Source organism: Rhinichthys klamathensis, unplaced genomic scaffold (assembly GCF_029890125.1).
Source record: "Rhinichthys klamathensis goyatoka isolate OS25496 unplaced genomic scaffold, OSU_Roscu_1.1 h1tg000059l_1, whole genome shotgun sequence".
NCBI classification, from domain to species: Eukaryota; Metazoa; Chordata; class Actinopteri; order Cypriniformes; family Leuciscidae; genus Rhinichthys; species Rhinichthys klamathensis.
Window position 1 is genome coordinate 1,378,247 of NW_026606604.1, and position 26,047 is coordinate 1,404,293.

The 26,047-nt window shown below is 36.3% G+C and overlaps 1 protein-coding gene across 2 annotated transcripts in view; it reads right to left on the minus strand.

Moving 5' to 3' along the window:
- Nucleotides 1-3,954: 3,954 nt before the first annotated feature.
- oxsr1b (oxidative stress responsive kinase 1b) overlaps nucleotides 3,955-26,047 on the minus strand; it is a 53,981-nt gene continuing 31,888 nt past the window's right edge. Inside the window, exons 4-19 of one of the 2 annotated variants that reach the window (XM_056248853.1) lie at nucleotides 23,187-23,328; nucleotides 13,916-13,971; nucleotides 13,074-13,183; nucleotides 12,634-12,735; nucleotides 12,374-12,507; nucleotides 11,563-11,611; nucleotides 10,450-10,515; nucleotides 9,957-10,079; nucleotides 9,721-9,789; nucleotides 8,186-8,221; nucleotides 7,559-7,663; nucleotides 6,620-6,678; nucleotides 6,290-6,342; nucleotides 5,350-5,418; nucleotides 4,585-4,649; nucleotides 3,955-4,290 (exon numbers count right to left, since the gene is read on the minus strand). In XM_056248853.1, the coding sequence (XP_056104828.1) occupies nucleotides 4,216-4,290; nucleotides 4,585-4,649; nucleotides 5,350-5,418; nucleotides 6,290-6,342; nucleotides 6,620-6,678; nucleotides 7,559-7,663; nucleotides 8,186-8,221; nucleotides 9,721-9,789; nucleotides 9,957-10,079; nucleotides 10,450-10,515; nucleotides 11,563-11,611; nucleotides 12,374-12,507; nucleotides 12,634-12,735; nucleotides 13,074-13,183; nucleotides 13,916-13,971; nucleotides 23,187-23,328 (1,313 nt within the window). In that variant the 3' untranslated portion in view covers nucleotides 3,955-4,215. The remainder of the gene's footprint in view (nucleotides 4,291-4,584; nucleotides 4,650-5,349; nucleotides 5,419-6,289; nucleotides 6,343-6,619; nucleotides 6,679-7,558; nucleotides 7,664-8,185; nucleotides 8,222-9,720; nucleotides 9,790-9,956; nucleotides 10,080-10,449; nucleotides 10,516-11,562; nucleotides 11,612-12,373; nucleotides 12,508-12,633; nucleotides 12,736-13,073; nucleotides 13,184-13,915; nucleotides 13,972-23,186; nucleotides 23,329-26,047) is intronic. The other variant, XM_056248854.1, reaches the window with a different exon arrangement.

Consider the following 26,047-nt stretch of genomic DNA (forward strand, 5'->3'; position numbering starts at 1 on the left):
GTGTGAGAGTGTGAGGGACTTTGGATCATGGGGCAAATGCAGTTAAACACTGGGGCCTTTTTGCTAGTTAATAAGGCGGTCTTATTGTGGTAATGTGTAAACTGTTGTGATGCTTGTGGGTTAAGCACAATATTTAGACAACAATGTAGCCTATATGTGTAACAAAGTAGCCACACTCTCAAGGGGAAAAAATCAGATGATTGTGACAGGACAAGCTATGAGACTAAGATCAAAGAAAAATAAGGATGATTAATGCCATTGTGTACAAAACTTAAACATTTCAAAGGTGAAAAACTATATATTTTCAAGACGTTTTTTTTTTAAATGACCTGTCCTGAATGTGTGCCTTTTAATTAAATATTTAATGTTAGTTTGTTCTTAAGCTGTATTTCTATAAAAACATTTTTTTTTTGTATGAATACAGCTCTGTGGGAAGCATAATATGCAAATACATTAACATATACAGTAACCAATTGTAACCAATAAGGAGGCATTTTTTAAGTTAATTCTTTATTGATTTTAAAGCATTTTAAAACATGCCTTAAAATTCAAAACAAGCTAAATAAAAATAAAAGAGATAATATAAACTAAAGAAAAATAATTCATATTTTACTGACTGTTTTTTGCTTTTCATTTTTTTATTGCTTACAGTAAACGGTCTGTCCCTGTACTACAACAATTAAGAAGAAGCCAGGAGATTTGTGCTACTTTATAAAATGCATATTACTAAGATTGGATATTATTGTTCATACCATTTAATCATGTTGACCATATATCTGCTGCATAGCAACCTCAATATGCAAAATTCCTTATTAGAAGCAAAACTCGCCTTTTCAAAAGCAAGCAATTTATCAAAGCTTTATTTTACACCTCCTTTTATCTTTTGAATCTTCCCAATAAAACTGGAAAAAGGTTTAAATTATTTAATAATTAGTTGAGAATATATATATATATATATATATATACAGGTGAAACTCGAAAAATTAGAATATCGTGCAAAAGTTCATTTATGTCAGTAATTCAACTTAAAAGGTGAAACTAATATATTATGTAGACTCATAACATGCAAAGTGAGATATTTCAAGCCTTTATTTGTTATAATTTTGATGATTATGGATTACAGCTTATGAAAACCCCAAATGTGAAAAGGTTTTCATATCTGTAAGCCATAATCATCACAATTATAACAAAAAAAGGCTTGAAATATCTCACTTAAATAAAAATGCAGCAATAATAAATAAATAAATTCAAATAAATGCAGCCTGGGTGAGCATAAGAGACTTTTTTTTAAAAACATTAAAAATCTTACCGATCCCAAACTTTTAAACGGCAGTGTGTGTATATACACTCACCGGCCACTTTATTAGGTACCCCATGCTAGTAACGGGTTGGACCCCCTTTTGCCTTCAGAACTGCCTCAATTCTTCGTGGCATAGATTCAACAAGGTGCTGGAAGCATTCCTCAGGGAGTTTGGTCCATATTGACATGATGGCATCACACAGTTGCCGCAGATTTGTCGGCTGCACATCCATGATGCGAATCTCCCGTTCCACCACATCCCAAAGATGCTCTATTGGGTTGAGATCTGGTGACTGTGATGGCCATTTTAGTACAGTGAACTCATTGTCATGTTCAAGAAACCAATTTGAAATGATTAGAGCTTTGTGACATGGTGGAAATAGCCATCAGAGGATGGGTACATGGTGGCCATAAAGGGATGGACATGGTCAGAAACAATGCTCAGGTAGGCCGTGGCATTTAAACGATGCCCAATTGGCACTAAGGGGCCTAAAGTGTGCCAGGAAAACATCCCCCACACCATTACACCACCACCACCAGCCTGCACAGTGGTAACAAGGCATGATGGTTCCATGTTCTCATTCTGTTTACGCCAAATTCTGACTCTAACATCTGAATGTCTCAACAGAAATCGAGACTCATCAGACCAGGCAACATTTTTCCAGTCTTCAACTGTTCAATTTTGGTGAGCTCTTGCAAATTGTAGCCTCTTTTTCCTATTTGTAGTGGAGATGAGTGGTACCCGGTGGAGTCTTCTGCTGTTGTAGCCCATCCGCCTCAAGGTTGTGCGTGTTGTGGCTTCACAAATGCTTTGCTGCATACCTCGGTTGTAACGAGTGGTTATTTCAGTCACTGTTGCCCTTCTATCAGCTCGAACCAGTCTGGCCATTCTCCTCTGACCTCTGGCATCAACAAGGCATTTCCGCCCACAGAACTGCCGCTCACTGGATGTTTTTTATTTTTCGGACCATTCTCTGTAAACCCTAGAGATGGTTGTGCGTGAAAATCCCAGTAGATTAGCAGTTTCTGAAATACTCAGACCAGCCCTTCTGGCACCAACAATCATGCCACGTTCAAAGTCACTCAAATCACCTTTCTTCCCCATACTGATGCTCGGTTTGAACTGCAGGAGATTGTCTTGACCATGTCTACATGCCTAAATGCACTGAGTTGCCGCCATGTGATTGGCTGCTTAGAAATTAAGTGTTAACGAGCAGTTGGACAGGTGTACCTAATAAAGTGGCCGGTGAGTGTATATATATATAAAAATATATATGTGTGTGTGTATATATATATATATATATATATATATATATGTGTGTGTGTGTATATATATATATTTATATGTGTGTGTGTGTGTGTGTGTGTGGCAAAAAGGGCAAAGGGTAAAAAATCAGATGAAACACTGCTTTAAAATAATTACGATACTTAAGATTATTCCAGGCTGTTCTTGCACAGGTAGCGATATGTTTAATGAGATTTCTTGAGTGAAGTAAACAACCTCTCACATGTTCTAAGGAAAACTTCAGAAGTTCAGGACAGACCTGCTGGAAACATCAGGCAAATATAGGCCATCTAAGACCCCGCTGTGATTACAGGCACCCTCAGACAAACCAACAAAACTCACAATGTGTCTTTTGTAACCGACACCACCTCCCATCACCTTATTTATGGAGAACACAATGGCCATGAGTGAAGCATCCCATATAAAATCAAACCAATGGCAAATTACATTATTTACATGTTCAATTGAGATCAGAAATACACATGAATTCTTAAGAGTTCAATAGCAAAACAGAAAAAACCAAACACCAAAGTTTCATCAGGTACCTCACGTACGTCTTTTTCAAAAATGACAGAAACTTATAAAAAATGAGCAGAAGTGACAGATAGTCAAAAATTTAAAACCAAAATGCACAAATTAATGTGAAATCTAAAAAAAGGGAGAGATATGGTTGATGCAAATGTGTAGAAACATTAAGGCAATAACTTTAAGAGCAGCGTGGGATAGTAACATTTGCAAATGTGCCCTGTTGAGACAGCACACACACACACACACACACACACACACACACACACACACACACACACACACACACACACACACACACACACACACACACACACACACACACAATAAAATAAACAAGGAAAAAGCAGCAAAATAAACCAGCTTTTTGGAGTGTTCGTCGAGGCTCAATGACACTGAATAGATCATTTAATCTTATTCAGCAAATCTGTGTTGCATCTGAAATAAGAGATATTGTACATTGAAGAAATCAGACTCTCTATATAACAGGCGAGAATGGAAGTTGTTTTTGAGCTGAATTTCTAAACCAGATTCTGTAAATGTTCATCAAGCTGGTTTAAACAAACCCCAGTAAATAATGCAAGCGGTCTGATAAAACATGCTAGCTGCTTCTCTTTAAAGGCGTAGAAAAAAATACAAGTAAAAAAAAAAAATGCTATAGCTACTGCAAACCCATTCACTCGTTTCCTCTATTAACACCATGTTTCTTTGAGTTCCATTCTCCTCATGCACGCAGTACTTATATTAGAGGCATTTCGTTTTTTTGTGTGTCAGTTCAGATTGTGCAAAAATAGAACAAACAGAGGAAAAGAAAGAGAAACATTAAAAGAGCATTAAGGTTACATCTGGTTATGATAATTGCATACTTAGATGAATCAATCGTAAACTTTATTTTAAAGGATTCCTACAAATTCTGATCTTTGTGCAACTCTGCTGTGGGCCTTTTGAAATCCTATGGGCTGCGCAATGGTACTTTTCTCTTTGGCAACAGTGGTTTCTTGAGGGCAATTGAAAGAGGAAAAAATATCAATGTGTCATTCTGTTGGTAGTGTTGGTTTGTTTTCACATTTGTAGGCAAGTCATGGTCCCCGCACAGAGCCAAAGTCTAGTTAATGCTAAGCTGAGCAAATCCCAAGAGTTTGACATCATCGGGAATCTCAGAGCCTTCAACACCAGATGCCTGGAAAACACCACGCATGACGTGTTACTGCAACACACCATTAAGGACTTAAGGCCCGTTCACACCAAACTCACTATATTAGCGTCCAGGTTTGCCTTCTGCCATTTTAAAGCAGGATGAACTCTGATTGGCTGTCAAGGTTTTTATAAGGTTTCTCTCTGCCGTTGTAGTTATAGTGGTGTGGACTCTGTTATTCTTGAATGATTTTTATAACTCTATCTTTATTGTTATAGTTTTTGTCCTTGATGTGAACGGGCCTTTGCACACAGTGGGTTTAACTGAACAGTCACTTACCAGTTTAAATGTGACATTTTTATTGGAATGAGGCTCTTCAACTATCTTCTGCAAATTAGCAGCCACTGAAATGACACAAAACAGAAGTTTAGGACTAAAACCATGATTGTTTGTATGCCTTTAAGTTTTATTTGACCTTTTTAAATGATTTGAAATTGCTATTTATTTTCCTCACACATAACATCGCCATTTTTCAAGCAGTTTAAACAGATGCTGATTTCAGTCAAAATCTGCACAAGTTATACGAATTTTTTTTAAGAATTCTAATAAAAGTATTTTTTAATTAAAAACTATATTATAAGCATAACAATTAGAGTGAAAAACTGATTATTATAACTGGAATTATAAAAACAAATATATTTTTTTAAATTATATTATATTGTATTGTTCAAAACAGTAAAAACAGTAATATAGTCAAATATTACAATTTAAAATAACTGATTTCTATTGTAATATATTTTAAAATGTATTTGATTCCTGTGTTGGCAAAGCTGAATTTTTATCATCATTACTCCAGTCTTCAGTGTCACATGATCCTTCAAAAATCATTCTAATATGCTGTTTTTCTGCTCAATAAATATTTATTATTATTATCATTAATGTTTAAAACAATTGTGCTGCTCAATATTTTTGTGGAAACCGTGATACATTTTCTTCAGGATTCTTTGATAAATAAAACAACTTTAATTATAAATGTCTTCACCTTTGATCAATTTAATGCCTTCTTGCTCAATGACAGTTTTAATTCCTTAAAAAATAACTTACCTATAACTAAATCTCGCCCGTCTACCAAGCCAGCCGATACCAGTTCCTGAGAAACCCCATCTGCTGTGTCTACAAACAGAGAAAATGTATGTGATGCATTTATTCCACTTTAAAATGATTCGTTTTTAGAGCATCGAGCATGGCAAATTGCAACATCCTGGATATTTGAATTGACAAGGTTGTAGATCTTCTGACAACTTAACTGCACACATCATGCTTACATACTGTAGTCAGTACAGACAGCAGAATGAAGACGTGTTCAGGCAGAAGAACATTCTCACACAGGCCAGCTATGCGCATGTCACTAAATGTTTTATTTTGGGAAAATTTCCAACGTGACTGACAAAACGCAGATGCGGCAGGCTCTTTGACATCTGACGGGGTAGAAAAATGATGCTCTTGCTTTGCTTGGGCCTTTCTGCTGGAGGGCAAAACACTGAGATAAACAGGAACTGATTCTAAAAGGGTGTTGAATTGTTTTTTACAGGCAAAAAACATTGGACAAAAGATTTGCCCAAGTGTGTCGTAAATCGTACTGATTGAGATGTTCACCGCCCTTGACAAATGTGACAACAGTCAACCATAACATTCAGAGTTTTTTCAAAAGAGTTGTGGAAAAAATCAGACAGTTTGGGAATACATCTATATTAAAGGCATACTCCATCTAAAAATGTGAAGTTTTGTGTGGTTTTTGAAGTGTCAACATTGAGGGACTCTGATTGTATGGACTCACAGAGATGGATTATTTTTCTAAAAGTACTCATTTATGTTCATCTGAAGAAAGAAAGTAATATACATCTGGGACAGCATTGGGCTGAGAAAATGATGAGAGGATTTTCATTTTAGGGTGGAATATCCCTTTAAGAGTGTATTACCGTATGTGGATTTATTCAAGTGCAGTTATTGCAAGACTACTAGCCATGTGTCTTTATGCTCTTACCTCTGCCAGGCATGAACTCAAATCGGATGTCATTCAGTTCCTTTTTCAAGTTTCTGTAGGACAGGAGAAGAAATAGAAGTCATCTACTGCTCCTGTTTACACTTTTAATAATAAAGGCTCTTTATTGGCATTGATGATTCTATGGAGAACCTTTAACATTAATAGAACATTTCCATAGCTCGAAAGGTTCTTTATATTGAAAAAATGTTCTTGAGATTATATAAATGTTCTTTACACAAACCAAAATGTTCCCCCTCATATTTTTAGGAGTGTATGCTGGATCAACATCAATAAATGACTCCAAATATAAGAACAGCAAACACAACTTACCTTAACCTTAATACTAAACTGATGGGGGACTGGGGGGCATCATCTCCAGGAACTGAGGCCTACAGATAGAGACAGAGATGGTGATGAGGAGCATCAGCTTCATTTCAAAACTGAGGTGGCCTAATAACTGAATGTTGAAATGCTTCATACAACAGCTAGTTTTAGGCTTGCCAACCGTTCCGTATAATACGGAATCGTCCCGTATTTGACACATAAAAGTCTTGTTCCGTATTGAACTGATACGGAACGCACTTTGTTCCGTATTTTTGAGAATCAATTCAGTGCAAATCCATGACAGACGCATAGCTTCTAATATATATGTCAGACAGACTATGAAACGCTTGGGGGGCTCTGACGTGTAATGACGTACAGTTGGCTCATTGGTCGCCCGCGCCATTGGATGTGCAGTTGCCGCAGCGCAGCCTATGAGCGAGCCAGACACTCAATGTGCTAGCTGTGCAGCTGCAAATGCGTTTTGCGTTTTACATAAGGCTTCAGTAAATGGAGGAAAAGGAGTTTCCGAAGACATTTCTAGGCTATGATAAGAAAAAATACAAAATTAAAAATATTATTTTTTGCACTGGAAAGAACATTCTAGAAGTCTAATTCTATTGAATAAGTGCGCACAAGGCTACAGAAAACTGTTGCGTTTATTTTTCTTCAAATGCAGTCTAAGCTAATGAGTTTTGAATTTTATATGTTGTATTTGTTTAAGTTAAAAATAAAACGTATTATAAACTAAACAAATCCATGGTTCATTGTTGGCAAAAATGATCATGATAGCCTTTATATATCTATGTTAGGCCTACTTTGCTATTCTATAAATATATATAGGCCTAATAAGTTGTATTATAATATGCTATAATGTATGATAGCATACAATATTCACCAGAAGTCACCATTTCAGGGGTTATTAGTTGGCAACCCTAGCTAGTGTACCTGCGCAGGCTGTGAAGGGGTTGTAGTGTGTTGAGTGTTGGCTGGGCCCTGGCCAGCAGCTTGAGGTATTTCAGGCTGGAGGTGACTGCTGAAAGGCTGGAATATCTGAAGATACATGCATAGACCCACACAGACATTTAGTAATTGCGTTATAAATATATAAATATATATATTTTTTAAATCCAAACAAATAATACCAACATTAAATGAAATGTTTGGAATGGAATACTAGTTTACTATTTAGTGGATGCTGTGCAGTGCACACTATTCTTAAAAAAACAGTAGGTATTATTACACTATAAATGTTTAAAGAATATTGTATACACTGCATGTGAGTTTGTGAAAAAAAGGGTTATTTTGCCCATTTTAAGCCAGTTTTATTTAAGAACAATTGTAATTTAAATCCTTAATACTGTAATACAAAAACAGCTAAATCAATTCAATTACTTTTTACAACATGCATTGCAGGATACAGTAGTCTGCAGAGTGCCATACTTTGCCAAACACAGTAGATCATTTGAATATTTCATGCATACAAAAAAAATTCATTATTTGACAATTATGCATAGTACATACAGCAGGAATCGTTAGTATGGTAAATTAGTATGGTAGTAATGGTTTACATACCTCTATATTCTGGAGTCCTTCTCTTACTCTTGGTGACTGTGTGAGAGAGATAGAATGAGCAAAAGTTAAATGTCCAAGTCTCTTGTAATAATATATAATTGTTTGGGTTACTGTAATTCAGCATTGGATTTAAACACACTGTAGTAAGGAATGAAGCAGGGAGTTAAGGACCTTCATGAGTATTTCATTTTACACATTTGCTATGATTCTAAATAAACATTTCATAGCTTTTGTATAATATCCTTCAAGAATTCAAGGGCTATTGGGATTGTTTTGAGATATCCAACCAAATTTACAGTTTATATCCACAATATCTGCTTAGAAAATATTCTATTCAACAGTATTTTCCAAAAGTATCCAAAGTATTCTCCCCCACCCACCACCAGAAAAAAAAAACACACTTAAACACTTCCACCTAAACCGAGTTATATTCAGACTTACACTGCCGTTTAAACGTTAAGGTCTGTATTTATTCATTTATCTTAAATAAATACAAAAAATTATTCAGCTATAATGCATTCAATTAATCAAAAGTGTCAATCAAAATGAATCAAAAGACATTTATAGCCATTTTTTATGATTTAAAAAAATCTTTCTGCTGAAACTTCAGCTTTGCAATGACAGGTATAAATAACATCTTAAAATATATTCAAATCAAACCATCATAATTCATAATATTACTATTTTTACTGTATTTTAAATTAATGAATTAATCTTTTGATCAAATGAATGCAGCCTTAGTGAACTTAAGAGACTTAACTAATAAAAAAATGTTTTTACAAACCCTAAACTTTTGAACAGTAGTGTACATAATGATATGACATGATATCTAAGGTATTTGGCCATATAACTACCAAACTGGAATCCAAAAATCATTTATTGACCAGAAGTGGCCATATTGCATGTTAGTGCCTCAATCAGCAGAAGTCTCATTACGAGGCTGTTAAACAGAATTTGCTTGGTTATCAAAGGTCATTGATTTGGTCAGTATTTCAAAGTTGTAAATAAAAACACAATACAGATGGCGTCCAGGAAGCACACATCATCACTATTCAGTCAGTCTCTCTGTTTTTTCTAGCAAGAATTGGTTACACTTTTTTTTTAGTCCTTGAGATTAGAGTGAGTGGTCAAGCTTAAGTAGCCGTGTAAGTAGATATTTCAGTATTTTGGTGATCTCAAAACGCACATATAAGCTATGGGTTCATAATGAGCAGGGGATACGGAACAAATGTTATCACAAGAAGCGATCTAAATGCTTTTATACTGTACATGATTATTTCTTGCATAGATAAACAGATCATCACAGACAGGTGAAGGTGCAACGGTCATCCTTAACCAACCAGAACTCTAGTATCTTTATTGTCTTAGTCTTTGAAGCTGGATAACAAGAATATCAGCAGATACTGTATATTATGCTCTTGAACAAATTCACTTCCTCTTTATCTAGCACTTCCTACACGTCCAAATGCTGTGTTTGACTGAGTGTGCTTCCTTGTTAAGGTGAGCCATCTGTATCAGTGGGAAAACTGAACAACCCTGGGTGGGGGCAACTCAAGAGGCTGAGAGAAACGGACTTGTCGCCTTGTCGACTTCGACTGCTGCTCCTTTAGCGGCAAACAAAAACAACACAGAGCCCAGGGATGAGAGGTGCCACAACAGCAACACCATTACAAACACCACAGACAAACAAAGAGTGCAAACAACCAGTGCTGAACCACTGCAGAGAGAGGGTGTGTGTGTGTGTGTGTGTGTGTGTGTGTATGTGTGTTACCCGTAAGGCAGCAACAGCAGCTTTGCCCTCCTCGCTCTCCTCATCCAGTTCATCATCGCTCCATTCCCACTCTCCATCTTCTGTTTTATGGAGTCTCCCACTGGAGCCAGGAACTCGTCGTACCTACACACATACACACACAAATATACATATACATATGTTTATACAGACATGCGTATAGAAGAGCAAAATATGTTTAGGTTTAATTTTTTTTAATTAATATTTAAATGTATATTTATATATATTTTAAAAAGAATCAAAATGAATACATTTAATTATCTGAAATTCTGAATATTTTTTTCAAAACTGATTTTGGATATTCTTTATTGTCCCTAAAATGATTTTGATTTGTGGTGCTGTAAATATACATACAAATTGGCTAAATCGTCATAATACAGTATATAAAAATGAGCAGTATATAGGTCACAACAGAGCGTGGTAAAAATTAAAACATCATAAAACACTCAAAATAATAATAAAACATTTTCCTCACCTTTTTCGCTCTCTCTGTAATTGTAGGTGCTCTATGTAATAATTTCTCCTGCAGGAATTCATTATTCTGCCAAACAAAATGGAACAGTAAGATAAATATTTTTCTAAATTATGCAAATAACCACCAACTAGGGTTGAATTACAAAACGGGCTGACATTCAAATTCAACTCCAGCCCCCTACTGGGCATGTGCGGTAACATCAGAGTACTCAACGCTGGAAGGAGAGAGAACTGGCTTGATTCCAATAGTAAAAAGGGAAATCCATTTGGCAGAGAGTTTATCAGCCAGTTAGAAAAGGATGCTGGGATGCTCATCCCTGCTTTTAGACACCGATATGATGGCCCAGTAATGAGAGGAATGCTGGACTGAACTCAATAATGATTCATTTACATTGGGGGAGTATTCATACACAGATATGAGAAGATAAAAAGCACCATAAAAGTATAATTTAAAATGTATTTGTGTAACATGAAATTTAAGTCGGTATGCGCAATGCATTAGGATTCAAATATGGTGTGAAAGCTATCATAAGGATTAAACTTTATTTTACAGTAAGTGTACTTACCCAAGAAAATGCTGGGTAATATAAGTAACTACAGGGGTTATGTTTTAGGTGTAGGTTCAGTGTTAGTACCTAGTTATTACCCAGTTATTGTAATTACTGTGATAAGTATGAACATGGGGAACAGAACTGTAAAATAAACTTCTACCATCATATTAAATAATTGGTGCTTTTTTGATGTTTGACAGTGGTCACTATAATAATAATAATATGTTTATTTTCTATAGCGCCTTTCAAGAACCCAAGGTCGCTTCACAATGTAATACAAATAACAAACAACTAGCAAACAAACAACAAGCGAACAAATACAAAGGCCATCTGCTTACGAGAGACTGAACAGTTGGAAACAAGCATGAACCTATGAACCGTTGTTGTATGAAAAACATTTCCTTTTGTGTTCCATGGAAGAAAGAAAGTAATACAAGTGTGGAACAACACGAGGGTGAGTAAATGATGACAGATCGCTCCGACAACTATCCCTTTAAGACTTACATAAAAACATTGAACAATCCAATAAACCAAAAACAATGTCCTGAAAGTAAGATTCTTACCTTGGCTTTCTGGAAGAATTTATGTTTTAAGAGTTCTGATGATGTTGGCCTAAAAAGCAAACACTATTGAAATATATTTGTTGTAACTTAAAGTGTTATCAAGGAATATCAACATTAACAGTCACAAAAAAAAAAAATCCTAATTAAAATGTTTTACACATAAATTACTTAAAAAGTGTTTAAAATCATAAAATCCTATCAGCAAAATAAAATCGGTTTCATTTTACATTGACCAGGTAGTGGTGGCTGCCAGGCTGAATATTACTGAACATAAACATACAGTACTGTTCAAAAGTGTGGGGTCAGTAAAAAAAAAGAAAGAAAAAGGATTTGAACTTTTAGTCAGCAAGGATGCATTCAATTGTTCAAAAGTGACAGAAAAGATATTACAAAAACTATTACAAATAATGTTCTTTTAAACTTTCTATTCATCAAAGAATCCTAAAAAAAAAAATATCACAGTTTTTACAAAAATATGAAGCGGCACAAATGTTTTCAACAATGAAAAAAAAAAGGTTTTTGATCACCAAATCATCATATTAGAATGATTTCTGAAGGATCATGTGACACTGAAGACTGGAGTAATGATGCTGAAAATTCAGCTTTGATCACAGGAATACATTACATATTAAAATGTATATATATAAAAAAGCTTTTAAAAAATGTTATATTTAACCATTTTAATGTTTACTGTATTTTTTTAATCAAATAAATGAAGCATTACTGAGCATAAGAGAACTTTCAAAAAGTCTTACTGAGCCCAAACTTTTGAATGGTAACCCCATAAGAACATCGCGGCTCTGCTCAGCACCTTTTCTCTGGCTCCTTCTGCAAACACAACGAGAGCATCTTCCTCAAGGATTTCCCGTATTTCTTCACCATCTCTTTGTCCGGGATTCCAGTCTCAAGGCAAGGCGGATCATTCTGCAGGGTCAACATCAACACCTGCAAACACACACAGATCTCTGAAACACCAACACGCTATAAAACAACATGTTTCTCATTAGAGTGATGCATGACTGCCGTAAGAGTCATCAGAGCTCGTATGGGACTGTATCTCCTGCTCCTCACCTTCATAGGAGGGTATTTGTGGTAAGGAGCGGAGCCTGTAGCTAACTCGATGGCTGTGATCCCAAAACTCCAGATGTCGGCTTTGAAGTCGTAACCTTTCACCTGCATACACAGTCACAGATTTGTTTAACACGAGAGATGCATCCATATTAGCCAGCAGTTACTGGCAATTTTACATCACATTGAAGTCTTTAGACTTCATAAGAGCTTTAATTGTCCGTGTAATTCAGTCCATATACAGTGAGGTCCAACAGTCTGAGACTACTAGTGAAAATGCGCCTATTTTGCATTATTCTAATTGAATCCTCCATGTGATCTCAGGACCTTTGAAGCGCACTGTATCTTCTTCACTGCAATCAGAGTTTGCATGTCATTCGTTTTATGATGTTAAATAAGCAGTGTGTGAGTAAAGAAAGTGGTTGTAGGGTGGAAATACTTACTTGCTCCATCACCTCTGGAGCCATCCAACATGGTGTTCCCACAAACGTCTTCCGCACTTTATTTCGAGTCATGTCACCACCAGTGGCTAAGAAGGCACTTACTCCAAAATCTAAAGAAATCCAAATAAACAACAACAAAATCACTCATCAAAATGTAAAATTAATAACAAATAAACATATTATCCAATAAGTACGTGTTTTTGTCTAATTAGTGAGTAAGTAATCTTAATGTCTAATAAGCAAGTACTTTATTGTCAGTGTTTACAATTACAATAAAATTCAGTGTGGCAACTTACAGAGTGGGCACTAAAACATTGCACTTCAAAATAAAAAAAAATAAAAAAATGTAAGTTTAAAATAAAAAGTAAAAAAGTATTCAGATGTAAACAATCATTCTAAAGTTTGAGTTCAGTATGTTTTTTAATTTGAAAGAAATTAATACTTTTATTTAGCAAGGGTGCATTAAATTGATCAAAAGTGAAAGTAAAGACATTTATGTTTGTAACATTATACATTTCTTTACTGTCAAGATTTTTATGTCAAATAAATTCAAAGAATAATTAAAAAAAAAAATTAATGGTTTTACTTCAACGTATTATTTCAACATTGATATTAATGAGAAATGTTTCTTGAGCAACAAATCAGCATATTAGAATGATTTCTGAAGGATCATGTGACACTGAAGACTGGAGTAATGATGCTGAAAATTCAGCTTTGACATCACAGGAATAAATCATGCTTTAAAATATAGTTCATTACATTGTAATAATATTTTTTTTTTTAATTATTATTATTATATTCTGGACTATAATGGGCAGTAGTGTTAAACAGAAAGTTGGCACCTGCGATTTGCACTGACCCGTCCTCCCCCAGCAGGATGTTTCCAGCTTTAAGATCCCTGCAGACAAACACAGACACAGATGAATACAGATGTGGATCGCACTGGTCAGACAACAGTTTCGTGAAAAAGTATCATAATAAAGACCTATTAAAGGGGGATTCAACCAGAATGAAATGAGTGCAATATGAGTGCATGATGTTTCTGTATGTGGCTGGTACAGAGAGCAGCATCCAAACATCTGTGGTCATGGTGACGAACTCCTTGCAAACAATATGAACACTATATCTGTCCCTCTGCCCTGTGTTTAACACTCAGCTAAAAGCCAGCAGACATCTCCTCTCCTCCAGAACTGATGATCAAGTCATGTGTGTGTTTGTGTAACACTGAGTTCGCGATTTGTACTCCAATCCATGGAGAATCTGCACTTTTTGCTTCACTGCAAAAGTAGAGTGTGTTTTCTATCTAACTGGCAAAGCTGAGACTAGTTAGGAGACTAATGAATGCTTCATTGGATATTCTTGAGAACAATTCATGTTTACAGAAATGTTTTATGATACTGTAGACATTCAGGTTCTGTGTCCTAGTATATAAAGTCATTTCAGTGTGCTGAAATGAACTTATTTTCAGTTGTGGGGGGAAAAAAAAATTAAACGCTGTGAGAAATGTTGTAAGTTACTAAGCAAAATCAATCTTGCAATATTTGTCGGATATTCAGAACTCTTGATATTATATTTAAGACTTAAGATGCCACCCTAACCCATAAGAATATATTTTACATGATTAAATTCAGCTCACATGAACATTTAACTCACATGTTTATTCATTTTGATGCATTACTTTCATTATTTATTACATTATTTATTTTTTATTACATTATACATATTTTTTATTACAATTAGTGCTGCTGTCAAATCGATTAAATCGCATCTAACATAAAAGTGTGTAAATATATAATATATGTGTGTGTGGGTGTATGTATCACACACACGTACATACACACACATATACTGTGTGTGTATATACACACACTGTATCTGTGTGTGTGTGTGTGTGTGTGTGTGTGTGTGTGTGTGTGTGTGTGTGTGTGTGTGTGTGTGTGTATATATGTATAATCCGGATATATATATACATACACAGTATATATCCGCATTATACACACAGACAGACATATGTATATATTTAAAAACGTTTATGTTAGATGTGATTAATCGCGAATTATAATCTTAATTTCTTGCATTATAAGTTACTGTCCAGCTGGGGGCAGCAGAGATATGAACTAAACTGAAGATAAAGAAAGAAAGTAAATTAACTTTTGAACATAATAAGAACTTTGTTTCTGTTATCATAACAGTCACATTCTCTTGCCATGACGTTATGCAATTATGCACTTCAGGGGTGCAAAACCATAATTGCAACCTTTCTGCAGTATGAGCCCACACACACACCAACATATTCTGAGAGGTCCCAGTTATTCACTCCTGCTGGGCAAATCAAAACATACTAACACATGTCCACTCCAAACTCATGCACATTCAGAGGTGTTCTTGAAGAAGAGAAAAGATGTTTGGAGACTATTAGAGTGGTTGGTAACACTCCTGCTGTCTGTGAGCACAGCTGATAATCGCTCACATATTTATCGGACAGGGCACTGAGAAGAGAGAACATGTCTGATTTGGAAAACGAGATATAAATATTGAAGAACAAGATACAGTGACCATGATATGTGGTTTATCTGTGTGTGAACGGTACAGAATACTGTATTTACACATGTGCATATGGCTTTCTTCAATTACAGGCACATTTATAACCCAGGGGCTGAAGCTGAACAGCTGAACAGATTTCTGTTGCTATTGTAATGCTATTATTATTTATTTTCACTTTTAAATGCAAGATTAAAATGGTATATATTTTATTAAAACAATTATATATACAGTTGTGGTCAGAATGAATGGCACCCCTGGTAAATAAGATAAAAAAAATCTCCAAAACACACTGGTCACAATTATTTGCACCCCTGGAATGTTTTACGAGTAAAATATCTCTGAAGTATATTCTGATTAATATTTACCTTCTTTTTTTTTAGCACATCAGGGTGACTAGGAACATGAAATTGTCTAGCTATGACTTCTTGTTTCACAGGATTTTAAATATGAGGAAACACAAAGGCCAAATTCCCTTAATTATCCATCACAATGAGTAAAACCAAAGAATATAATTCTGATCTGCATCAAAAGATTGTTGACAAAACACAAAATAGAAAGTGGCTGTAAGAAAATAGCTAAAGAATTGAAAATCCCCATTTTGACCATCAGGGCAATAATTAAGAAGTTCCAATCAACTAAAGATGTTACAAATCTGCCAGGAAGAGGACGTGTGTCTATATTGTCTTAATGCACGGTAAGGAGGAACGTTTGAGTGGCCAAAGACTCTCCAAGGATCACAGATGGAGAATTGCAGAGATAGTTGAGTCTTGGGTGTCAGAAAGCCTAAAAAAAATTATCAAACAACCCCTACATCACCACATATTGTTTGGGAGGGTTTCAAGAAAAATCCTCCTCGCTCCTCCAAAAATAAACTCCAGCATATTCAGTTGTCAGACATGGAACTTCAAAAGGGACCGGATTCTATGGTCAGATGAAACTAAAAAAGGGCTTTTTGCCAGCAAACCCACCAGATGTGTTTGGTGTAAACAGGGATAAAAAGTACCCCATGCCTACGGTTAAATATACCGCTGGATCTTATATGTTGTGGGCCTATTTTTTAGCTGGAGGTCCTGGACATCTTGTTCAGATACATGGTATTATGGATTCTAGCAAATACCAACAGATAAAAAACCAAAACCTGACTGCCTCTGCTAGAAATCTTATAATGGGCCGTGGTTGGATCTTCCATCAGGACAACGGTCCAAAACAAACATCAAAATCAACACACAACATATGTTGGGGAGCACAAAATGAAGCTTCTGCCATGACCGTTCCAGTTCCCTGGCCTGATGAGTTTAGTGAACTGAAGAGAAGAAGCACCAACATGGATCTGGGAATCTGAAGGATCTGGAGAGATTCTGAATGGAGGAATGGTCTCTGATCTCTTGTCAGGTGTTCTCCAAACTCATCAGGCATTATAGGAGAAGACTCAGAGCTGTTATCTTGGCAAAAGGAGATTGCAAAAAATATTTAATAAAAGGGTGCCAATATTTGTGGCAAACATTTATTTCATTTCCCCCGCACTTTCAATTATTTTACTTCAATGAAAGGTTCGATTTTTGCTCATTTTTTTAATGAAAGATCAAAAGGATAAACAATGCAGATTTATTTTTTACAGCCATTTTCGCTCATATTTATAAGAGAGGGCAACTCTCTGAGAAAACAAAGGAAATTAACATTTGAACTCTCTCTTCTGAAGTTAGCGTCACCAAGTCTCACCTCAGAATACATCTCTTTCCCTCTTCCCCCACTCCTTCTCTCTCATGCTAAGATCACCAAAATTCACCCAAAAATCTATATGGTTTAAAGTGAATAATTATCATACAGTATTATACAGGTTTGGTATCATTTGAAATGTCTCAGTGCGACTGGTACAAATGTCTCATTCCCAAAGAAGTAAACCAAAAGGTAATAAAGTTCTTAAGAGTTTAGAGATAACTTGCATACAGAGGAGGGTGTGTCTTCCAGGCAAATGGCAAGACCATTTGTATTTTGCATTATGTATTTAATAATGTCAGGTTTGCATCTTCTCTCTTTATTCCAGAACATTTGATGTTTTTTATTTATTATCTTTGAACTGATTATGAAATTGGCATGATACATTTAACTGACATAATAAATTATTACATTTGATTTTATTCCAACTGACTAATTGTTTTCAGAAGTAGATTAAACGGATTCGTATGTTACCGCAAGTTTTGCGTCAGATTAGTGACGACTAATATTTGGCATTAATTCAAGTGTACAGGGTTCGCAAAGACAAAAAGTGAATTTCCGTTTGGAACAGCAAAAATGCTGCTTGACCAACATAAATCTGGGTGTGTCTTACCTGTTTTAATTAAATGTTACTTTAGATAAGTGTACGTGGGAAACCACAGCATGGCCAAACCAAAACTATTATAAGAAAAGTAAAGTTGGTCAACTTATATCTGTAATAGTGGCCATACCTCTACTGAAGTAAACGTTACTTTAATTTCAAGTGTATTCAATCACGGGGGCTATACCAAAGTATCTTTGATTGTGTAAGCGTGAATGCGACCGATGTCATTACTGTCATTAGCTTCACAAGTGCACTTGCTAGAAGAGCTTTAGTAGAGGGCACATGTTATATACAGTACTAGGCCGTTTTGTGGCAGACTTACTGGCCGATGTTCATCATTGTTGTGCACTTGGCTTGCGTGCATGAACTTAAAGCTTTTAACTATTATATAATTGACCAATAACCAGTTGGCAATCTAACCTAAATGCGAGGTCGTGATAAAATGGAGTCAAATATATAATGGTCAGATAAAAGCTTAAATGTTTTGCCACGCGGAAAGACAGTAACACGCAGAGACCTTCACCCGTTCTATTGGATGCCACCATTGGGCCGATCTAGACGGGCTTACAACTGTATATATACATAATTATATATTATATTATAATATATATTGTATTTGTCATGTGTAAGTGTCAATTGGATAAAGGCGTGTAACATAAGCATTTTATTTATTACTACCACCACTAAAGCAAATGAGTCTGCCACTTAATTGTAAAATAGTTTAAAAATGTTATTTCAATCTGCATCAACTATGACAAATGTTTTTTTGTTTTTTTTAGTGGACAAGGAAGCCTTGGAAGATTATTAGGGGAATGATAATCATACTACAGGGTTCAAAGTTCCCAGAAAGCAACTGCACAACCATATAAAACCCAGATGGTACTTGGCAATCCAAAGAATGTCAGAACAAAAGCGGAATGGTTTCCTGAGATCTAAGCGATACAGATCTCTTACAGCCTCAGCAATGATGTCACCCCTCTGTGGGAGCCATGACAACGTGTTCTGGTTTCCCCAGCTGACACTCATAACAAAGAGAGCCTCAGTGTGAGGACAGACCCAAAGAGTCCATCTGAGTCCAAGAGAAGCTCAAAGCTCTACATCGGCAGATTGTTCTTAAACCGTGGCGAGGGTGAAAGACTGTACGAGAAGCCACGAGGGAGAGAGTAGATGGGCGAGATGATTTTTACATCCATCTGCTGGACTTCACAGGGCAGCGAGGATGATGAATAATTTTGCTGCTTCACTCCATTTTGACAACTGACCTCATGCCAGCCTTAAGCCACAGTGTCTAATTGCATTCTCCAGGGATGTGGAGGGTACAGTGTGACTCCCTCCTTGCGGCACACACACACACACACACACACACACACACACACACATACATACATATATATATATATATATGTAAATGTGTGTGTGTGTGTGTGTATGTATACTGTGTATATATATATATATATATATACACTCACCGGCCACTTTATTAGGTACCCCATGCTAGTAACGGGTTGGACCCCCTTTTGCCTTCAGAACTGCCTCAATTCTTCGTGGCATAGATTCAACAAGGTGCTGGAAGCATTCCTCAGGGAGTTTGGTCCATATTGACATGATGGCATCACACAGTTGCCGCAGATTTGTCGGCTGCACATCCATGATGCGAATCTCCCGTTCCACCACATCCCAAAGATGCTCTATTGGGTTGAGATCTGGTGACTGTGGAGGCCATTTTAGTACAGTGAACTCATTGTCATGTTCAAGAAACCAATTTGAAATGATTAGAGCTTTGTGACATGGTGGAAGTAGCCATCAGAGGATGGGTACATGGTGGCCATAAAGGGATGGACATGGTCAGAAACAATGCTCAGGTAGGCCGTGGCATTTAAACGATGCCCAATTGGCACTAAGGGGCCTAAAGTGTGCCAGGAAAACATCCCCCACACCATTACACCACCACCACCAGCCTGCACAGTGGTAACAAGGCATGATGGATCCATGTTCTCATTCTGTTTACGCCAAATTCTGACTCTAACATCTGAATGTCTCAACAGAAATCGAGACTCATCAGACCAGGCAACATTTTTCCAGTCTTCAACTGTTCAATTTTGGTGAGCTCTTGCAAATTGTAGCCTCTTTTTCCTATTTGTAGTGGAGATGAGTGGTACCCGGTGGAGTCTTCTGCTGTTGTAGCCCATCCGCCTCAAGGTTGTGCGTGTTGTGGCTTCACAAATGCTTTGCTGCATACCTCGGTTGTAACGAGTGGTTATTTCAGTCACTGTTGCCCTTCTATCAGCTCGAACCAGTCTGGCCATTCTCCTCTGACCTCTGGCATCAACAAGGCATTTCCGCCCACAGAACCGCCGCTCACTGGATGTTTTTTCTTTTTCGGACCATTCTCTGTAAACCCTAGAGATGGTTGTGCGTGAAAATCCCAGTAGATTAGCAGTTTCTGAAATACTCAGACCAGCCCTTCTGGCACCAACAATCATGCCACGTTCAAAGTCACTCAAATCAACTTTCTTCCCCATACTGATGCTTGGTTTGAACTGCAGGAGATTGTCTTGACCATGTCTACATGCCTAAATGCACTGAGTTGCCGCCATGTGATTGGCTGCTTAGAAATTAAGTGTTAACGAGCAGTTGGACAGGTGTACCTAATAAAGTGGCCGGTGAGTGTATATATATATATATATATATATATATACGTACACAGTATACATACACACACACACACACATATACATATATATATATATATACATACATACACACACACACACACATATATATATATATATACCGGTATATATGTGCATGTGTATGTATTTGTGTATGTATGAATGTACCCTGCTGTTCACAAGTTTTGGATCGGTAAGATTATTAATGTTTTTTAAACATTCTGCTCACCAAGGCTGCATTTATTTGATTAAAATACAAAAAAACAGTAATATTGTGAAATATTATGACAATTTAAAATAACTGTTCTCTATTTTAATATATTTTAAAATGTAATTTATTCCTGTGATCAAAGCTGAATTTTCAGCATCATTACTCCATGCTCAAAAAACATTCATTATTATTATCAATGTTTAAAAAAAAAAAGAAAAAAAAAAGGATTCTTTGATGAATAGAAAGTTCAAAAGAACAGCATTTATTTTAATATAGAATCTTTTGTAACATTATAAATGCCTTTACTGTAACTTTTGATCAATTCATCCTTGATGAATAAAAGTATTGATTTATTTTATTTCTTTCCCCCAAAAAATAAAATTTATTACTGACCCCAAACTTTTGAACGGTAGTCTTTAATGTTACAAAAGCTTTCTATTTCAGATGAATGCTGTTCTTTTGAACTTTCTATTCATCAAAGAATCCTGAAATAAAAATGCAAATAACTATTTTCAACATTGATAATAATGAGAAATCTGGCTCATCCATCTTCCAAAAACTATGTCCAAAGGCAACAAACTAAATTTACTAAATTTGATGTCAGACATCTAAAAAACACTCTAACAAGCTTCTTCTAACAAGCCAAAAATGACCTCCCGTCCCGTCCCACTGGCGGCACAGCAGAGAGCAAAAAGACGGTCTCCTTCATTGAGATTCAGAGTCAAGCTTGCAAGTCATGGGTATTTAACCAGACTAAAAGCCTGCAAATTATTTACACTGTCTGCTTTAACAGGCCTGTGCGTGTACAGAGGGAGCAAGGGATATGAGAAGAAAGCAATTAATATAAAAAGGGAGAGATAGAGAGAGAAACCGACAGTTGATTTAAATTAGCCATCAGTGAGTCATCACTGCGAAGAGTGTATTGACTTCTGAAGATGAATGTCTCAGATAAACTAGCAAAGGAATCTTTGATGAGCTTAGTAAGATTGGGAATGAAACGGCCATATATGCTTGGCCTGCATCAACTGAGATTTGTATGTTTTAAAGATTTAATGATAAAAGACTGAAGGGTACGATTAGACTAGAGAGCTCACTCAGTTTTTCCATGGATTTCCATTGGAAACTCAAGCAGATGTTGATTCTGAAACGGAATTCATTAATTCCATCATTCATCATCTGAGATTAGGCTGATTAAATGGAGTCTCGGTCGAGAAGCATACAGACCTTCTTTGTGTTGAAACCAATCCAGTCTTAAAGAGACAGTTCATTTCAAAATGAAAATTCTGTCATTATTTACTCATTCTCATGTCTTTTTTTATGTATGCTGTTTATCCTCCTGTAGAACACAAAAGATTTGTTTTTCCTACACAGTAACAGTCTGTAAAGCTCCATAAAAGTCTAATAAAAGTGGTCCATATAAAATCTTGCACGATATTACAAATCTTCTGAAACCTACAATAACTTTGTGTGAAAAACAGGCCAAAACTCAAGTTATTATTCCCTGAAAATCTTCCCCTTCCAGTTAGTGGTTAAAGAAATCACAGAGTCATTTGAAAGATTAACAAGCAAATCAGTCCGATTTGTGAATAAATTGTTCTTTCAAACCAGTTCTTTTGAGTGAATGAATTGATCTGGTTCACAAATGAATGAGCCTAAATGATTCTTCATGGATTCAATTATTCTTACTGGATTTCTTTTTGTTATTTTTGTGATCACTATAAACGTTTATTTTATGGAAAAGAGCTGCATGAATATTCTTTGAAATTCTGTTATCCATTAAACGCATATTTCAAACAAACGCAGTTCACCTTTATTCCACAATGTCTGATACACAATGATGAAGTGTTTCACTCATAGTTACAGCAGGGAGAAAACAAAAGAATATGAAGTATCATCAGCAAACCTTGAAATGGCTCAGCAATTTACTGCAGAGCGAGTACTGAACGCAATCAAATCTGTCACTTGATGGTGGATTTGGTGAAGCGATCAATATATTGATTTTGAAGATGTTGAAAATGATAGATTTGAAAATATGTCTGATATGGTGAATATGAGCCGAATGATACAGAATGTCCTGGGAAATGAGCTCTGACAAGAACAGTGATGATGGTGTAAAACATCTGCTCAAACTGAACCCTTCCGTGACAAATATGCTTTATTTTATTCTTCTGTAATTGTTACTCTATTATCAGGAGAGTTTTATATTATCTTGACAGGTAGAGATGCATCAGTGTTAGATATAGATCCGGGTCGCTAAAGACCCGAATATGTAATAATGATTGGCGAAACTTTCATGCACTTGACGGTGAGTAAATAACGACAATTTCTAAGTATTCAAAATCTTTTCTAAAAGTGAGAAGTGTTACCTGTGGATCTGGCCATTTTTGTGGAGGTACTCAAGACCCTGAAGGACCTCTTTCAGCACTGTAGCAATACTGGGTTCATCCAGAACACCGGTCCTGTGTTCCCCCTTTGAAATTATGTGCTTTATCACATCTAACACTGAGCCTGCAACAAGGAGAACACAGAGAGCTGTTAGTAGACATAATGTTGTACTGTCATTAGCTTCACAAGTGCACATGCTAGAAGAGCTTTAGTAGAGGGCACATGTTATATACAGTACTAGGCCGTTTTGTGGCAGACTTACTGGCCGATGTTCATCATTGTTGTGCACTTGGCTTGCGTGCATGACCTTAAAGCTTTTCCAAAAGGTCAGACAAAAATGTCATAATCTACAGTAACTTCCTCTGGCTGCTTCCCAAGAATTTTTGTCTTTTTGTGCTGTTTATATTTACAAAGCTTAACTTGATTATGGGACACCCAACAAACCAATATTGTTTCAACCTTGATGGACAGAAATATGGACACCCAAAGCAAATGTTTTAGGAAAACAATCTGTCAATCATTATTTTTCCCATGATATTTAATTAAGACATAATAAGAGTGAGTCCATGAAGAGAATGTTCCATCAGCAACTTTATCAACCAGTTAGGCCATTTTTTTGAGCTGGAGGACGGCCAGCACCTCCCGCAAACAGCGCAGACAGACAAAAGATCCTGAGGGAGCTGATGTAAACGGCATAAACCAAAAAGTCTGCTGGCCTCCATGTGTCAGGGAACGCTCTGGACGGCCTTGTTTCAGACATCAGTTAGACAAAGACAGAGGTCTGTTCATGCAACCACCCCAGAGTTGCATATGTAATTCCTATCCATGTGAAAAGATGGAGAGAACTAATAGCATATGAAATTTCATCCCACTACCTGAAATGAAAATCTGAGAAAAAGAATTTGGAATTCCCAGAATTCTGATCAAGTCAACTGCCATGGCATCACAGGGTTCTCTTCACTGACGCCGACAGCGGAACTTTAAACCCTCCGGGCGAGAGGAAGTCCAGCAGCGTGCCGTCAGTAGACTAGAGTGGGCGGCTGGCCAGTGTTTGTGTGGGGCAGAGCGACAGTCCAGAGGCACAAGGATATTTAATAGCACAATCACTTTAGGATATTTCTTAAGGATGGAAACATTATATTAATACTCAAAAAACAATTTGTCCATACACACTACCATTAAAAATGTGGGGGTCAGTAAGATTTGTTTAAAGAAATTAATACTTTAATTCAGTAAATATGCATTTAATTGATCAAAAGTGACAGTAGATGCATCCTCAATATTTAATATAAATGCTGTTCTTTTGAGCTTTCTATTCATCAAAGAATGTTGCATTTTTTAAATCAGTTTTCACAAAAATATTTAAGCAGCACAACTTTCAACATTGATAAACATTGATAATAATAAGTAATGTTTATTGAGTACCAAATCAGCATTTGGAGTAATAGCTGCTGAAAATTCATCTTTGCCATCACAGGAATAAATTACATTTTAAAATATATTTAAATAGATAAAAAGTTTTTAAAATGTAGTAATATTTCACCATGTTACTGTTTTTACTGTATTTTTGATCAAATAAATCCAGCGTTGGTGAGCCTAAGAGACTTCTTACAAAAACATTTAAAAACCTCACCAACCCCAAACTTTTGAACAGTAGTTGAATACACTATGATTATGCATTTGGATGAAAATGCTTCGTTATTACTATTTAAGTGAAAAAGTGTGGAAAACATGTCTGCATATCATCTATGCAGGTTGCTCTGTTTGCTCACATTTCTGTACCATTAAATGGCAAATACAAAAATACATGTATGAAAAATACAGATAATTTCACACGGTCCTAAAATATTGTATTTTGAAAAAGTGCAGCATGACTCACCAGGAAAAACTGTGAGATCATAGCCAAGGAAATCAAGGTAGTTTATCACACCCTAGCTCATGGTGAAAGTGATTCGAGAAACAGTAAAATGGCTTATGCGTTATCTTATTTTGGGTTATTTTTTTCTTGTTTCTACAGCTCATTCTTCTTCCGTGGTTTAAAAAGGGTATCGCCGACCTCTAAGTGGCCTGAAGGTTGTTTTATTTAAAAACTCAAATAAGTGAGCAATCGAATGAAAGAAAAACAAGACGGTGAAAGAGTGTGTGTAGGGCATGTGTGTGTGGCATGAAGCCAGCGCACTGCTGACTGAGCGAACAACACATCAAGTTTCACTGACGGCTACGACCTGGATTAAGAGCAGTCAAGCTCCGAGAGAGAGAGAGAGAGAGAGAGAGAGAGAGAGAGAGAGAGAGAGAGAGAGAGAGAGAGAGAGAGAGAGAGAGAGAGAGAGAGAGAGAGAGAGAGAGAGAGAGAGAGAGAGAGAGAGAGAGAGAGAGAGAGAGAGAGAGAGAGAGAGAGAGAGAGAGAGAGAGAGAGAGAGAGAGAGAGAGAGAGAGAGAGAGAGAGAGAGAGAGAGAGAGAGAGAGAGAGAGAGAGAGAGAGAGAGAGAGAGATCCTGGTAAATTATGCTACATTAGTTTACAAACCCATGTGAGATTGATGGGTGAGGCTGCTGAGTGAAATCAGCTACATTATTAGCGTCAAACATACACAGGGAGGGCCAGAGAGCAGGAGAGATAAAAATGTAGTAATTTCCAACAACTCACCTCAATATCTTGAGCTCTATGGTTAAAAGTTCAAATAACTTTAAAGGGATTCTCCACCCAAAAATGAAAATTCTGTCATCATTTACTCAAACTCATACAGGTTTGCAACAACTTGAGGGTCTTTCTTCTGCTGAACACAAAGGAAGATATTTTGAAGAACGATTGGAACCAAACAGTTGTTTGGCACCATTGACTT